Here is a 16,814-nt window from a genome sequence, read left to right as displayed (position 1 = left end):
CTAGGAGGACTCTTGATTTGATAACATTCCTATTTTTTTTTAGCCTACATAAGTAGACATTAGATTTCTATAGTATTTTAAAATAATTACTTATTTTATTAAAAATTCTTCATAGAAACGTAATTTACAACTAAAGTATTTTCACTTATTATTGGTATATCGTATTCTCGATATTTATATTTCTAGTTACCTTAACGAGGATTCTTGAATTTGGTCTTTCACTCCAAACGATATTATCTCTTCGAGTAGTGCATATCATCTGTTAAGGAAGGAAGATCACAAAAAGAAGTTGGTCAGGCCGAAGGATGATGTGGGATTTATACATCCAACCAAAAATTAAAGTATTTCTTAAGAAATTATTTTGACATAGCCTTCCTACTTCTTCATACTTGATACGGAAAGTAACAACACTAGTATGATACTACCAAACCCGATCAGGAACTATCATTTAGGCAATGACATGGTCAAAAGAGCATATGCCCTTCCCTTGTAGCCATCAGTAGGAGTACGATCCACTAGCCCCTGCCCAACCGAATCTCTGTTAGGGTTGCACAAGTCCACTATAGGATGCATTAATCTACGATAATAAATCTCATCCCTCTTTTCCCCTTCCTGGGATCATCTACCGTAAGTAACCTGACACACCCTACAAAACCACAATTTCAAGAAGGCCCGCATGCCTAGCAGCAAAAGACATTAATTCCAAGTGGCGTGGCCCAGTTTTCCTTCCCTCTCTTTTCGGACGCTCGACATAGGGGGCCATTCTTGCTTGTCTCAAACAGGCCCCAGCCCTAGCAAATGGTACCCCCGTTATCGTCCTTCCCTGACGCCACCCATAAGTCAGTATGCCCATTAGTCGTCGACATTAATGAATCTCAAGACGATGTAAGGGGCACTCCAGTCAGCCACCGACCTCATGCCATCGACAGCTTCGATATAAAAGGCAACCTCTAACGCTCAAAGGAGACAACGAAATTATTTTTCACATATACCTCAACGAGACTAAGACGCACCTTGAGACGACATAGAATTTGCCATAACAAACAAATAGCATCTTGAGATCGTACTAACCAGGTTCGACCCTAACAAACAAATTTCTATAACATTTTGAAATAGTTACTGATTTTATTAAAAATCCTTCTTAGAAATATAATTTACTACTAAAGTATTTTAGCCTCATTATAATTTTCACTTGGGCAAATTCTTATTCGTCCAAAGGTTTTAGCCTCATTAGTTGGTACACAATCATTGAACATAAAGAGTATAGGGGGCCTTAGAATTTATGACATTAAGATTTCAAAAAAAATTATTTATGTTAGAAGACTCACACCTCTCTTAAATAGGATAGACAACCTATGATTTAAAATTTTAAATACTGAGTACGAATTATTTGAACTTAAAAACATAATCAATAAACTGAAACTTTCTAGGGATGGAAAAGAATCACTTCAGCTCTTCACAAGTTGAGGGAGGATTTTAGGAAATTGATAGGTAAAAGATTTAGTACAAGGATTTGAGAGGACCGTAACATTCCTATTTTTTTTTAGCCTACATAAGTAAACATTGGATTTCTATAGCATTTTAAAATAATTACTGATTTTATTAAAAATTCTTCATAGAAACATAATTTACTACTAAAGTATTTTCACTTATTATTGATACATCATATTCTTGGCATTTATATTTCTAGTTACCTTAACGAGGATTCTTGAATTTGGTCTTTCACTACAAACGATATTGTCTCTTCGAGTAGTGCATATCATAGAAAATCACAAAAAGAAGTTGGTCAGGCCGAAGGATGATGTGAAATCTACACATCCAATAAAAAATTAAAGTATTTCTTAAGAAATTATTTTGACATAGCCTTCCTACTTCTTCATACTTGATACAGAAAGTAACAACACTAGCGTGAAACTATCAAACCCAGTCAGAAACTACCATCTAGGCAATGACATGGTCAAAAAGCATATGCCCTTCCCTTATAGCCATTAGTAGGAGTACGATCCACTAGCCCCTGCCCAACTGAATCTCTGTTGGGGTTGCACGAGCCCACTACAAGATGCATTAATCTACGATAATAAAGCTCATCCCTCTTTTCCCCTTCCTTGGATCATCTGTCGTAAGTAACCTGACACACCCTGCCAAACCACAATTTCAAGAAGGCTCACATGCCTAATAGCAAAAGACATTAATTCCAAGTGTCGTAAGTATCCTAGTTTCACTTTCCTCTCTTTTCGGACGCTCGACATAGGGGGCCATTCTTGCTTATCCCAAATAGGCCCTGACCCTAGCAAATGACACCCTCGTTGTCATCATTCTCTCACGCTACCCATAAGTCAATACATTCGTCAACCGTTGATATTAATGAATCCCAGGACACTTCAACCAGCCACTGGCCTCATGCCATCGACCGCTTGGGTATAAAAGCCAGCCTCCAATGTTCAAAAGAGGTAGCGAGATTATTTTTCTCTTCTTTGTTAACTTAATGATCTAAGAGATCGGGTTGGAAACATCTCCCTCCCCCCCCCCCCCCCCCCCATTAGATCGCCCTCACGTAAACCCCCACGGGGTCCTTGAACGAGTTTGCACTTTCAAGATCGAACCAAACCGTATCGATTCTCCATCGACAATATCAAAATAACATCACTACCTTTCTAATTTTCGGCATTGTCAAACTAATTCATGTCCTAGGTGTCAGCTATTGTCAGATTCGATCTCTCATGTTTTATTTGAGTACAGGGTTCAGGCTCATTTGGGGGACTCCTTTCATCTTTTTTTGCAAAACAGGCAAAATGGGGCATGGTTAGAGAAGGAAAAGACTTCATCACCTCGAACCGCTGCTCACATTAGATGCCTCTGTGCAGTTTCGCAATCGTCAGGTCAACAGTGAATCTATCTGGCGGAGGATTATTAATAAGAAGACTGAGCGGACTCCGATAAGAGTGCATGTAGTTAGAAATGTTGAAAGTTGGGAGGGGTTCTCTGTAGACAATGATGGCTCATTTTGTGGTTGTGTAGGCATAGAATTTTCCCACGAGGAAGGAATAGACATATGCGAGCTTATTGTTGATGATATGAAGTTGTGAACTGTTAAGTCTGTCTTAAGTTGAGTTCATGTGCCTTTTTGTCTTTGTGCACAACTTGGCCAATGTTGCTGCTGTGTGGGAGGCATCTACTGCTGCTTTGTGACCTTTTGTTTTGTTTGCAAACTGGTTAGCTAATTAAAGGTTTTTCTATTCATTTTTTTTTCAAAAAAAAACCCATATATGCAAATGGTTTCGACTTGAATTGCTTTGTACGATGCATAATTGCACAGCACAGTAGCATCTCTCTCTCTCTCTCTCTCTCCCCCCGTTATGTGAAGTTCTGCAGCAATCTACACACGGCAAGAATAAAGGCACCAACTATAGTGGACAGTATACTTGGGCTGATTGAGTGATCACCATGAAAAGATATGATCTCTTTTGATTTCATCATCGACAGAGGGGCAATGACGAGCACTTACATCACATCATGATGATGGGGCACATCTTGTCGTTTGCCCCAACCAAAAAGAGCCATAGGCGGCACCTTTATTCCCTCAAATCACATCACATGGGGGACCCATTGAACTAAATATATGGACTCTCCTTGGTTGGCTGCCTTCATCCTTGAGGTACCTGAACATGACTTGCGAACGAGGCAAACACCATTCCATTGCAAGATAACTCTCAGGGGGAGTGTTCTAACTTTTTCTCTCGGAATTTTAGGCAACACAAGGGCCTGCAGTAACCCCAAAAGGGAATCAAACACGAAACACGCAGAAATATCTTCTTCGTGGTTGGAGTTTAACCCCATGCATCCATAGCAGTTATAGTTCACAATACATGACTCTTAGCTCTAGTGCATGTCCTGAAGAGGGGAGGGAAAATAATCAGACTCAAGTCTGTCTTTATCTATGAACAAACAGGTTATACAACCATATACATGACTCTCCGAAAATTACCAGGGAAAAATATTTAATAAAAAAACAATAAAGCATATTATGAAGTGACAAAATTTTTTGGGAAAATTCACCTTCCTAATGACTGCAAGCAAAATGTACAGGCATTACTCTGGGATCAATGTCTCAATCTTATCCTCTAGCCCACAGAACATCAAGTCGCTTCAATTGGCCACTATGTGAAGAATTATCCATCCGAGAGAATCTATCTTCATTTCTCCTCCTGTAGAACGTCTGATCTCGTGCGGGTGCAGTTTCACCCTTAAAAGCAACTTGATTGAGATGCACAAGAGCAAGCATACTTACAGCGAACATCGCGGCATTCCCTAAAATTCCTTGGACGCCCACCAATCCGAATGACCTTTTGGCCACAGCGAAGCTTGATATGAACATTTGCATCAACATACTAGGCCCTTTGCTCTCATGGTCTTCCAGATTCTTACCTGACCGACTCCTCGTCATCTCATTCTCATAGAGGGTCTCTGGCATGACAAAATGGCCCATGTTGTGCACATCACCAACAAATGCTAAAGCTTCTTCGATGACTTTGTACTTCTTTCCCCGATGCTCAGCCAACCTAATGGCTAGAATGATACGACTTTGTTCCAACCGCGCTATAGCAGCATCTCGTTCAGCTCGCTGTTGTGATTGCACAGTCTGTAGATCAAACATGCTTGCCAAACTGTTATTTAGCACAATCATATCATAAAAGGCGACCCTTAAGATGTAAATGTAAGGTCAAGTGGAAAAGCTAACGAGATTAAATAAACTACAAATATTAGTCAATCAAAGATGTTCATGTACGATCACCGAATCCTGCAGATTGTTTTAAGGCTGACATGCTCTGCTCATGCATTGATAACAACAAGTCAACAAGCCCCTGTAGTCACTTATTAAATATGTAAAGACACCTGAAATTTAATTGTGATTGCCTATAGTAGATTCATTAGAAAAAGGAACCAACTAGGGTCTAGCAAACCAAAATTAAGTTTCTTTCCGCTGTTTTATGACATTTATTACTGCTGCTTCACATATACATATGTGTGACATCTGCTGCAAATCAAACCAAGTGGCTTAAAGAATAATCAACAGATCATTTAACCCAGATACAGAACCAAAAACAAAATTGACAAAAAGGAGAAGTATACAACCTAATTTCACAAGTAGAAATATCTCCCGTGTTCTGTTGTTCAAACTGATACAAACAAGGAGCAACCCAGACATATTCGTTAAGTCTAAAATATGGGTCAATGGAAAAGCTCTGCAGTTGTTCAAGACACAAAAAAAATCTGACCATGTACACTTAGAATAGAGCAAGCTACCACAACCTTTAGAAAAGTTCTGCACAATGCAGAAGTGGCAGCTTTTGCCGATATAAACATGACTCATCTCCAAGTGAAGCACCTCAAATCCAAGACTCTTCTGCACAATGCAATTTCTTCTAACACTGTTTAAAGTTTCTTTTCCTTTGTTGACTAACAAGTTTGAAGAGTCGTTCAGGATTTATGCTATCAGAGTTCATTTGAAGAGGAAGCTCAATGGGACACCAGAACTACCTTCTTTGATTATTGAACTTGACATCCCATTAAAACTGTGGTGACAATTGAGATGCCCCTAGACCAGTCTAGCCAATCAAAACTCTCCTTTATCCATAAAAATAGCTGATAATGTATCACCAGAAAAAAAAAAAGATGGGAAAAAAACATTAGATAGAAGTTTAAAGTGCAAAGAAGGGTTTCCCTGCAAAAACTTGAATGGTTGATACACAGAGAAGCAAAAAAAAAAAAGGAGTAATTTTTAACAAGTCAGAAACAACATGGACGGAACTGATTCGAAGAAAAAATAAACATTAAACAAAATCCTACAATCCAGAAGTATAAAAGAATAATCTTGTTTTAGTGAACATTCTTGAGGGAAAATTTGCTGCAAAAAAGCACAATTTTATCCAGCCTTCCGAAACCCAAATGAGAAAAAAATTTGAAAAAGTACAAACTTCCCGCATATATAAATCGATTAAAATCATACCATATGTTATCGATCATATTGTTTAAGGATAAATGATCTGACTTATTTGGTTTCATCGACAATATCAATTGGATCGACAAAGAAGAAAGGGGAAAAGACAGAATTCAATCGCCAAGGTAGCGGAACTCACATGGAAGAACTCGAGCTGGTCCTCGAGGTTCTCCAGCGCGGAGCGGATGTCGTTGAGGCTCCTGGCCTCCGCCATCGCCGCGCCGTCCTCCTCCACCCTGAAATCCTTCACGAAGACAAACCCACCCTTGCCCTCACCTCCTTCCCCGCCGCCTTTCGCCGGCGCCGGCGCCGCCACCGGAGGCTGTCGTCCGCTGCGGAGACCCTTGACGGAGCTGAGGAAATGGGCGCGGGAGATGGCGTGGATGGCGTCGCTGATCTTGTCATGGAGGTCCCAGATCCTCTCCAGCACCGCCTCCACCTCCTCCATCTCCATCTCCCATCTCATCGAGGAGGAGAAGACGGAGGAAGGGTTAGGGTTAGGGTTGGAATCCCCGTTTCCGTCCCCCCACCGCTTTCTCGGGGTGCTTCCGAAGGGAGCAGACTGAGAGAGAAAACGATACAAAGTAGTTAGTTAAGGTGCTAACCACAACGTGGACGACGTGATCTAGGCCGTCCTTTTCTTGGCAAATGGTTGATTCCCCGCTTGCGTGGACCATGATGCGGTGCGTCCCTTTTGACAAGAAGGACATCCCCTCTCGTTTCCGAACAGGGAACACATCTTTACAGCACAAAATTGGAGGAGAGTGGTCGGTCCCAGAGATGGGCCCTGGTCCATGTCAAGGGATCTGCGTGTTCCCCGTCTCGGCTGGGGGTAACCCGCCTTGATCGTGTGGTGAGGGAGCCCTTTACGTGCGAGGGCCAAACGACGAGACACCCGAGTGGGCCTTCCCATTGGCTTCGACGAGCGTGGGCCCCCCACGACTCCTCCCTATCTCCTGCGCCTTCGAGACGCCGGACGCCGAAGCAGACGAGATGTCGTGAGGTGAGTCGTGGCCGTAGTTCTTCATCCGAGCCAATTAAGGTAGCCAAACGCAAGGTGTCATGAACATGTTGACATGCATGCCATTTATTTTTCGTTTTTTTTTATTGATTAATGGGCCATCAGGAAAAAGGTCATTTATTACACACAAAGAAATAAAAATATTTAATTATTATTATTATTATTATTAAAAGAATTTAATTTTGAAGGGAAAATGTAACGTAGAGAGCTGTACACACCCACACGCCTCCACTTCCTTCCTCGGTCGCTTATTGTATCTGCGGTTCATTTCCAACGCGAACCGAGTCGACCCACCGCCATCTGAGTCCGTGGACGTTACGAATGGGAGGGAGGAAGAAAGGAATCACAAGATAAAGATTTAGAGAAACCCCTTGAAATTGATCGCCAATTGATCCTTTTGTTCTTCCTCTTTGTGCGTACGATCCCAGCGACCGCTATCATGTCGGCCTCCGAGAAGGCCACGTCCTCCCCTTCCCCCTCCACTTCTCCCTCTCCTCCTTTCCACCTGTCTTCCTCCGACTCCAAGATGGGCTTCGCCGAGCGAGCCATCTCCGCCGCCGGCGCCGCCCTCGTTTCCTCCATCATCGTCAATCCCCTCGACGTCGCAAAGGTGATGTGCCCACGTGTCCTCTTCGTTGTTCCGAATCTTTGGCTTGTTTTTTTCATCTTGACCAGAATTTAAGAAGTGTTTCGTTCTTGCGGTTCGTCCGAGCAATTTGGTGGCTTTCTGGGGTTTGCTTGCTTCGGCAATCGATTGTTTTAGGTCGTGGCAATATCCTGAGTTGACTCGATCGTTCGAATTAAGCATCGTTCGTGAGGGATGAAGCAGCGATGTACATCGTTGTAAACGTTTGTGACGCAACCCTCATGGTTTCTATATTATACAGGTTGAGGAAAGAAAGGGTTCTTTATTCTTGGTGTAGAACTTGTGTTAATCAGAATAAGTTGATGTCAAGAATTATATTCCTTTTTGTAGGAAATTTTCGTTGTGTAGGACAATGAAAGGCCTTCTTGCCGTAGATTTATCGTAATTCTGCTACGCTTACAGAGTTCATTGTGATGTGCATTTTCTTTATTTTGCTGTAGATTGAAGTATATTTCTTGCTATAGATTTATGGTAAGCGTAATTTATCTTCTTGAACCAACCAATTGTGGGATCAGCTTCTATTCATGCGTTATTATGTTATTCTTTTCATGCGTTATTTCTTCCGGTTGATTGGAGGTAAGCTTCTATTCTCTTTTAAGAGGCTCATTCTTTTGTGTTGTGCTTCATGCAAATATTTTCGCCATTTGATTCTTCAACTCTTCAATGTTCTGTTTTCTCTAATTTTGTGATGCACAGATACTTTGTAGACATTAATGTGTTTCTTTGCTCTGTTCTTTACAGACAAGGTTGCAAGCACAAGCAGCTGGAGTACCATATAACACTTCGCAGCATCAGGTTGCCTTATAGCACTTACAACATCAGGGTGAAAGGCTTATGGTTCTATTTTATGATATGCGGTGTGCCCGTATTGTTTCTTCTCTACTTGAATTTCCTCTGTTCGACAAAGATTCTTGAACCCTGTTCTGGGTGCCGTGCTGAATGGAAAGGACCACATAATGGTTAAGTAATATATTACTGTTCAAAGAATAAAAGCAAAGTAAATGAGACTTTCAATTGGTTGCATCGGCTGTTCTTCATGTACTGACATTTCTATCCAAATTTTCTGCCATCCACATTCTTATCGTATATGCATATTAAAATGGATTCGGATCTAACTGTATCTTGATATTTGAATATAACTCCAAGCTTTTGATTTACTACTATTAATCTAAATAGTGCTTTCTATATGAAACATACCTTTGGTCTGTCTCCTCAATCAGAGCATGGTTTTGTTCCTCATGCTCAATTAAATGGGTTGCAGTGGATTGCTCACACAAAACTCAGTTATGTTTATGCATGTCAATGCTTTTGTTTGAAAGTAGATAATATCTGAAAATAGATAATCTGTTTCTTTTTTGTCCCAGCTAATGTTTTCTGGCATTATGAATTCGGCCTTTTCCCCTTTTATAATTATCATTATTAAATGTTGTATGCTTCTGTTTCTCTTTATTTATAGCATCTTTAACCTTATTTTTATTTATCATGCAGGAAGTTTTGGAAATTTAAATAATCAAGTTGACTCCTACTTTTTTCCTTTGTATATTTCACTTGAGCAACAAAAGTGTTAGCGTCTTTGCTTTAATGTACTTTATTTGGATTCTTGAGCTTAATATATTTCTATTTCACAGATTTGCATGGATGTTAGGTGTTACCCATCATATATCTTTGGTGAAAGATACTGTGCAAGCACATGTTGTCCTTCTGATCATTCCCGGTACAAGGGAACACTGGATGTTTTCTACAAGGTGATTAAGCAGGTAATAGGCATTCCTTTAGTATTGGAACTTATTCTCTTTCTTGATGTAGTTCATGTATTTGTGTATCATTTCACTAAGTTTTTATGTTAGGAATGAGTTGTCAATTTTTTCTTGCTATGTGATGAAGAAATTTTATAGGAAGGATTTGTTAGATTGTGGAGGGGTACTAATGCGAGCTTAGTATTGGCTGTACCAACTGTAAGTTTCTCTTTCTTTAACAGAACACCAGCATTGTTTCACTTTCAAGTATTCAATCACGTCTTTCGCTATGGTTGTACTTGAGTTTATGGCTGTATCATTCCGGAAAAATTACTGGTAATGTATTTTTCTGTTGGAACTTGATAAACCACAGCCTTTGTACTGACTACCAATAACTTTTGTTGCAATTTTCACAAGGTTCTTTTTATTCCTTGTAGTAACTATGCTATGAAAGGGATTCTTGACACATTTACACAAGGAAAAGAACCAAATATTAATTATGAATTTCTGCATATAAGCCCATAAGTTGGCTTTCTTTATGAACGTTAAAACATATGGATGTTTTACATTGTCCACCACAATGATATAAATTTAACTTGCATTGAGCTAAATTATTTATAAAAAGAAAACCTAACAGGGTGAAACCCAGCTTGGATCTGCAACTTCAAATTGGCTAATTACTTCTATTGACTAATGACACACTTGGTTTATTAGGTTCTATTGTCTCCTGTCTTCCTCTTTTTGTATCTTCCTGTGTACATTTCAGCTACATCTATAAATGTTTTTTCACCTATTTACATCCCTTTGGAAGGCAAAATGATAAATGATTTGTCATGTTCAAGAGATCAAATCTTGTTGAAAAAATATTCACTGACCGTTGTCTCGAAAAGACATCTCTTTAACAAGAGTCTAGAGGTGGACTTCAAATTTCTTGATGAATAATTTTCGTCCTGTATGCTTGATAATAGTTTCCAATTTCCATGGATTTGGGGTGAATATTGCTGATAAATGTGATGCTTTCTCGTCATTTCTAGAATTAAACAATATAAAATGCATCATATTGGCTCTGTTTTTTATTGCAATCAGAGGACAACCAAGTTCCTTTCAGGTATAAGTTTCTTGTAACAACTTGCAGTGACTGTCCGCTTACCTTCACTTGCAATAGGTATTTGTCAACGTTTCTTGTGCTTATTATTACTAGTGAGATACTGACTTCTCAGTAAACCACCTCCATTGTCTTACCATTTTCCACTCAAAAGAAGGAGATAAAAGTTGGTTAGCTGTTGCAATGTTTCATAACTTCTGTGATTTCACCGTGTGGATTTTTGGTCTCTATGTTTTACTTCACAAGTTTCTTTATGGAGATCTGCTGCAAATTTTTTGCTGACAGGTGGGGATATATTTACCTTGCTATGACATGTTGCGCAATTGGATGGACGGTATCGCTGTCAATAGTTACCCTAATCTAACACCTTATGTTCCCCTACTTGCTGGTTCAGCTGCACGCACATTAGCTTGTCTAGCTTGCTCTCCTATTGAGTTGGCAAGAACACGTATGCAGGTAGCTTACATTTAATGATACAATTTTTTGGCCATCTGGAAAGTTTTGCAAGACTTTATCCCTTCAGCAAAAAATCATCATCTTTTCTTGATATCTGTGACACTTGAAAATTTTGCTATGCTTAGGTAGTCACACTGAAGTTTGAGTATTTATATAGTGAAAGAGATATACTAAAATTTTACTTGAATGTGTATACACGCATCAAACATGAGAACCATCAACTACGTGTAAGTAGGAAGATATATGTACAGTGTCATACCATTGAATATTTTTTGTTCAACAAACTCAAAATTTGATCGTGTGAATAATACATTTGTTATACTATTTTTATAACATGAAAGTTTTGTTTCGTGAATCATTTTCCATTTTTGTTTTTTTTTCTGGTATCAGTTTTTCCTGAATATCAAATGTTTGTAATAGACCACAAAGAAACCATGTTTAGTCATGTTTTCAAGTGTTCTTACCTGTTAGTAGTCTCATGCACCGTAGAGGGGCTCCATATGTGTTGAATTCATTCTCTTCCTTATTTGTATGTGTAGGTTGATGGAGTGTAATTGTCCAATAGATTGACATGGTCCTGCAAATTAAGTAGTGAGTTCTGGTATGCCTACCTCAATTTCAAGTATTGCTAAATACTTGAGTAGCTTGATGTGTGGTGATCCAGTCTATTGAGATAACTAACTCATTAGTTTGGTAGGCTTGAACCAGAGGTCCAAAACGTTCAGACTCAAGCTAATAATGCTAAATTTGTCTATCTCTATAAACTGACTTGGTTTAGTCCCTTTGTTACGACATTTCCTACTTAAATTTTTGTTAAGTTTTAACACGGCTCAGCTGGACCCAAAATCAAACCCTTGTATAGAAGACGTAATGCACAAGCAATGATGACTCTTTGTTCTGGTATGTCTTCATAAGTAGTCAGTTTCTATTTGGGTCCTAACGGTGTCCAAAATTAAGTTCGTTTTGAAACCATTTGTCGTTAACCTGATTTGTTGTGACGTGAACCATTAGTCCAATGTGCTTAAACCCAGGTTAATAATAGTTGATCCATTTAGTCATGTAAAATGACTCAATTCTCCTGTTACATCAGATCCAATGTAGGACTAAATTGTGGCGTTGCACGTTGACTAGGCACTGCCTAAATCCCTTTTGTATTTTTCCTGTTGCTTCATTATACATGTTAATTTCTATGCAGTTATTTGTGGAACATCTAGGACAGAATTATTTTTCGCACATTTAGGCCAATTTGGCTACCATAGTTGGCTTCCTTGGTCTAGTTGTGCAACCTTGATTTGCAAAATCTTGCAATGATCAAGAAGTTTTCTGACTAGCCTGACCCTGTTACTATAACAAAAAAGAAACTCATTAGTCAGGGTTGATCAACCAAGGTTTTTCCTAGTCTTAGTTGACCCTCCCAAGCAGGATTTTTGTTTTTGGCAGTCTCAACAATCATGGTAGTTTCAGTTGTTCCACTTGTTTTAGTTATGTTCATGATGGTCTGAGTCATTCTATGTTTAGTTTCAATGGTTTTGACCACTTAAGGTTCAAGTTTTTGGTGGTTGTAGTTCCAAAATTAAATAAGAGAAGGTTTATAAATATTTTTTTAACTGTGTTTTTGTCAGGTGATGTCTCAGATCCTTTTCGTCAATTCAGTTGATCCTTATCTTTTTTTTTTTTTTCACAAATCACAAAAACTTGTCGATCCTTGACCAATAAAATGTAGACACAATCAGAGGGTGTTTTTAAGCCTGACTGCTCATCGTTGGATTGATGGAGACAGTAAACGCAAGCCTTCCCATGTTCTGTTGAAGGTTAAGAGAGAGTGAAGGTTTTTATAAGTGAGTTTTGGGGTCATCACTAGGTATAAAAAATTGCTCAATCATCCCCTTTTGTCTAGAGATTGTCTATCTATGACAAACCTATGTTTTGATCCAAGTACGGAGAAAGAGAGATCTCATTAATTTTAAACGAAATGTGAGGGGTTAGTGCTGCTACAAATTGCAACAATTATATGTGCAATTTTTTTTTTTTTTTCTTCTGAACATGATCCGATGTTATTAGAGGATGTAGAAAACTGCTATACTGATCAACAGGCGTTCAAAGCATCTCGAGCTGGAGGTAAGCCACCAGGAATACGGACGACTCTACTCGGCGTTCTCTCACCAAGCAGGAGTAACAATCACCTTGAGAAAAGTATGTTCATATACCTCTACCCATTAATCACTATTCATATGTATCTTCGGAGTAGATAGTGTTGGAGGAGGAAACATAATGGTCACCATACCAAACTTCAAATTCCAGCTCTTAAATTGCACATTGCCACTAGATAGAAGGAAAATTACCTTTTGCAGCTTGTGCAGTAAAAATACATGTTTATTATATCTGTAAATTTTTTGATGGTCGGTTCCTGCTGTCGCTTTAACTTGTTAGCCTACTACTCTTACAGTTGAAGGGTACCGTGTGCTGTGGATGGGTGCAGGAGCACAGCTTGCTCGAGATGTTCCTTTTTCTGCCATTTGCTGGTCGACTCTTGAGCCAGTGAGATTCTCTCTTGGTCCACATCAAATTCATTGCCGTCACCTCATGAAGCCTGTGTTTGTGTGCTATGTTACTGACGTGTGTTTCTGACCACTGGCATCCGCAGATTAGAAGGCGCCTACTTGGGCTAGTCGGTGAGGATGGCAATGCGGCTGGTGTTCTTGGGGCGAACTTTTTAGCGGGTTATGTTGCGGGCAGTCTTGCTGCTGCCGTGACATGCCCTCTGGATGTTGCAAAAACTCGGAGACAGATAGAGGTAAAAGAGTTCTTCCTCTGGTTTTTTTTTTTTGGGGGTTTCACTTAACACTTGTGCGGTTATTCGATTTGGGAGACCTTTGTTATTGCATGCATGGCAAGTGCGACTCATGCACTGCTCTCTAACATGGAATTTGGGATGGTTGTTTCAGAAGGATCCGGAGAGAATGCTGAAAACAACCACAAGGCAAACCATCGTACAAGTTTGGAGGTACGTTGCTGCATCTACTCTCGATTGAGTACTGACCGTAATTTGGAAGTGTTGTTACATGAAAGTCAAACTCACTGTTTGGTGGTGGCATGGCATGCTCTGTGGATGGAGCGAAGATTTATTATTGTTGCATGAGGGTGAATGCGTTGTTGACAAAATGCGTGCAGGAGCGAAGGAGCGAAGGGGCTTTTCACGGGCGTTGGACCGCGCGTGGGACGTGCAGGGCCTTCCGTGGGAATCGTGGTTTCCTTTTATGAGGTCGTCAAGTATTTTCTGCATAGATAGAGGGCAGATGGCCGCCACATGAGCTCATCTGGGCCGTCAAGATTTTTTTGGTCATCCCAATGGTTCGTTTCCCTCGGGAAAGCGTGCTCGGCGATAAGACAAAAAAGAGAGAGAGAGATATCTCTAGCCTTAAAATGTGTCCAAACTAGTCCGTAGATGGGTGCTTGTTTCCCCTATCTGCTGCAGATGTCCTCAGATAATACGTTCTTTCACCTTTTCTGGTGATATTTTAAATTCTATCTTTCTCTTTTTTTAATATCATCACCGGAAGATATATCTTGCCGCAAAGTTAGTCTTAGCAACTTGGAACAGACCAAATGTCTCTAGGTGTTACGTCGTACTCATGATCAAGCTACCTCCTCTATTGACGAGCGAAAAAAGGTGCACGTAAAGAAGTTTTACTCTTTTGATCCATCCCGGTGCTTAAAGGCGAAGAAGAAGATAATGAAGCTGCCATTGCATCATCACACCTTGTTAAGCAAGCTAACCTTAGTCTGACACTTGATAGAAGATGACTATTCTCCTCCCTTTCCAGATTCCAGGGGAAGAGCATGGATGTCGATAATGACATGCATTGATTGTCGCTGCAAGATGAAGAGCAGCGGGAGAGCCCTCTACTTGACAGTGAATCGAAATCAATCCAACACTCCAAGGAAACAATCTCATCTACATGATGGTTTGTGTCAAACAACCAAATCGCTGTTTCGTCGAGGAGATTTGCTGCTCGAAAGATGATATCCTCCTCCTGTCATCCTCATCGCATGACGTTCCTCTGAATTCCCTTGGAGAGCGAGCTTATCCAATGGAGTAAGTCCATTATGAACTCGTCACTCGATAACTCAACCACATCAAGGCAGACATTGGAATTAATACTCCAAATATGTCCATTATGAACTCTGTTCTACAGGCAATAACAACATACAGCACCTCCCACATCTTACATAGCAGTTTATTCTCCATAGACAGCTAGCCTTATGTATGTATTATACATGTATTAAATATATATATATAATATCTGGTTCAGAGAGCAGGCCAGAGGAAGGCGCCCATGGCAAACCTCCTCTTATCGTCGATGTCACCGGTCACCGGGAGGCCGTACTCTCGGAGGATGCAGTTGAGCTTCCACTCGGGCATCGCCTCATAGTCGGCTTGGGTGTACGTAGGGTAGCGCACCGGCATCTGGAAGCAGCCTCGTCCATCCCTCAGTTGCTGATGCTGCTGTCCCTCCCCGTCGGCCATGAGGTTCATAGTGGCCATGCCTCGCCCAACCGAGCTCATGCTGCTGCTCCTTTCTCTGTCTCTCAAGAACAGCAGTGTAAGCCAAGGAGGCCTTTTTATAACAGATGAGGATGGTATTGTGCTTACCAGAGATGAAAGCTTTCGGTCCATGGAATCTGTTCCGGAAAAAGGATAGCTCTCTAAATTAACCTTGTTATCATTCCATCTGTAACCAGCACACATTTTGGGGCCACTAGAGTACACATGTAACTAAACGATATCTGCACAGAGCATCAACTAAACAAATACCGACTCAAACACAAGTGTCTGTCTGTGTTCTACATGATTCATCTGGACAGAGAGGATCCAGAAGGACAGGACAGAGCCATTTACCATAGAGTTTGATGAAGCATCAAATCATGACGGGAGATGATCTACAAAGATGGAAGTGACCGTCAAACGGTATCATTTGCATGAACACAGAGTCACTGCAATCGAACTAAGATCACCTGCACTATGACAAACCGCTATAGCTGATTAGTAGAAATAGCATATCGCACGACAAACCATTTATTTCCAACTAACAAGGCTTTTCTTAAGGAAGCACGGACCAGGTTGCGGTCGATGCTGGGGCAAAACAACTGAGCCGCAGCATCAGTTTCGATGGATGAAAGAAGGGCTCTTGTTTGTCTGGTAGATTGTAAACTGCTTAGTGTATCAACTAACAAGCTTACATCGGTAATCAAGCACTTATGGATCATAATTCTCCAAATCATGGGCAGAGTTCATTGGTAGGCCATAGGGATCACCGTTTGTAAGAAAATCTGCGACCATAGTGTTGATGAACGAGTGTACCGTGGTTGATGTGTCAGCACGGTTTGGTTTTGGGATCGATGTCGGGAGTACGCGATCGGTTGGGCGAGGCGTCGAGGTTGATTACATCCGCAAGTCGAGATGCCAACGCCATACGTGGGAAAGCACCTCTCGGTCGGCACACTAGCGTCGTCAGGGGGGAGGCGTTCTCTTGATCGGGGCGCTGACACCGTCTTCAGGGAGGGCGTCTCTCGGTCGGGGTAGTCGCACTTCTGGGGGTGACAGCACTCCTGCATAGAAGGCCCTCATTGGGAAGTTCCCGACTTTGGCCCCTCGATGACTAAGTTAGTGAATGATTTCTCTTTTTTTCTTCCGTCTCCCCCAGCCAGATGCCGATCATAGGCTTTTATACTATTATGCGAGGACCGGTTGTACGCGGGTTTGGCGTGACGATCGATCCCCGAGGAGCGAGGTGGTACTTTTGTGCGGCCGTCGTCCCGGAATGTGCGGAACGACACCAGGTGGCGTCGTC

At 40.9% G+C, this 16,814-nt stretch overlaps 2 protein-coding genes across 4 annotated transcripts; one reads left to right on the top strand and one right to left on the bottom strand.

Moving 5' to 3' along the window:
* Positions 1–3,422: 3,422 nt before the first annotated feature.
* LOC103968906 (plastid division protein PDV1) lies at positions 3,423–6,573 on the bottom strand. 2 transcript variants are annotated; one of them, XR_010491932.1, is made up of 3 exons: positions 6,138–6,573; positions 4,057–4,639; positions 3,423–3,891 (listed from the first exon to the last, which is right to left on the bottom strand). XR_010491932.1 is itself a non-coding variant. In XM_009382257.3 (2 exons), exons 1-2 carry the CDS (start codon positions 6,462–6,464, stop codon positions 4,115–4,117), a joined length of 852 nt encoding a protein of 283 aa, XP_009380532.2. In that variant the 5' UTR covers positions 6,465–6,573; the 3' UTR covers positions 3,906–4,114. The 2 variants fall into 2 exon arrangements, 1 of the variants encoding a protein (XP_009380532.2); XM_009382257.3 differs by lacking the exon at positions 3,423–3,891 and having other exon boundaries at positions 3,906–4,639.
* Positions 6,574–7,243: 670 nt separating this feature from the next.
* Positions 7,244–14,507, top strand: LOC103968905 (mitochondrial carrier protein MTM1). 2 transcript variants are annotated; one of them, XM_009382255.3, is made up of 10 exons: positions 7,244–7,629; positions 8,407–8,460; positions 9,294–9,422; positions 9,561–9,620; positions 10,792–10,962; positions 13,056–13,155; positions 13,409–13,500; positions 13,607–13,756; positions 13,908–13,966; positions 14,134–14,507. In XM_009382255.3, exons 1-10 carry the CDS (start codon positions 7,459–7,461, stop codon positions 14,249–14,251), a joined length of 1,104 nt encoding a protein of 367 aa, XP_009380530.2. In that variant the 5' UTR covers positions 7,244–7,458; the 3' UTR covers positions 14,252–14,507. The 2 variants fall into 2 exon arrangements, with proteins under 2 accessions (XP_009380530.2, XP_018675556.2); XM_018820011.2 differs by lacking the exon at positions 10,792–10,962 and having other exon boundaries at positions 7,257–7,629.
* The last annotated feature ends 2,307 nt before the right edge of the window (positions 14,508–16,814 follow it).

Source organism: Musa acuminata, chromosome BXJ2-10, assembly GCF_036884655.1.
Source record: "Musa acuminata AAA Group cultivar baxijiao chromosome BXJ2-10, Cavendish_Baxijiao_AAA, whole genome shotgun sequence".
In the NCBI taxonomy this organism is placed as follows: Eukaryota; Viridiplantae; Streptophyta; class Magnoliopsida; order Zingiberales; family Musaceae; genus Musa; species Musa acuminata.
This window is presented reverse-complemented; position numbering and strand designations above follow the sequence as displayed.

Bases quoted from the DNA above. Each gene is read 5' to 3' on its own strand.
- LOC103968905 (XM_009382255.3), top strand. From the start codon at position 7,459: ATGTCGGCCTCCGAGAAGGCCACGTCCTCCCCTTCCCCCTCCACTTCT. The intron at 8,461-9,293 runs GTTGCCTTATAG...TCTATTTCACAG, and splicing joins ATAACACTTCGCAGCATCAG to ATTTGCATGGATGTTAGGTG. The intron at 9,423-9,560 runs GTAATAGGCATT...GAAATTTTATAG, and splicing joins TCTACAAGGTGATTAAGCAG to GAAGGATTTGTTAGATTGTG.
- LOC103968906 (XM_009382257.3), bottom strand. From the start codon at position 6,464: ATGAGATGGGAGATGGAGATGGAGGAGGTGGAGGCGGTGCTGGAGAGG. The intron at 4,640-6,137 runs GTGAGTTCCGCT...TTTGATCTACAG, and splicing joins ACCAGCTCGAGTTCTTCCAT to ACTGTGCAATCACAACAGCG.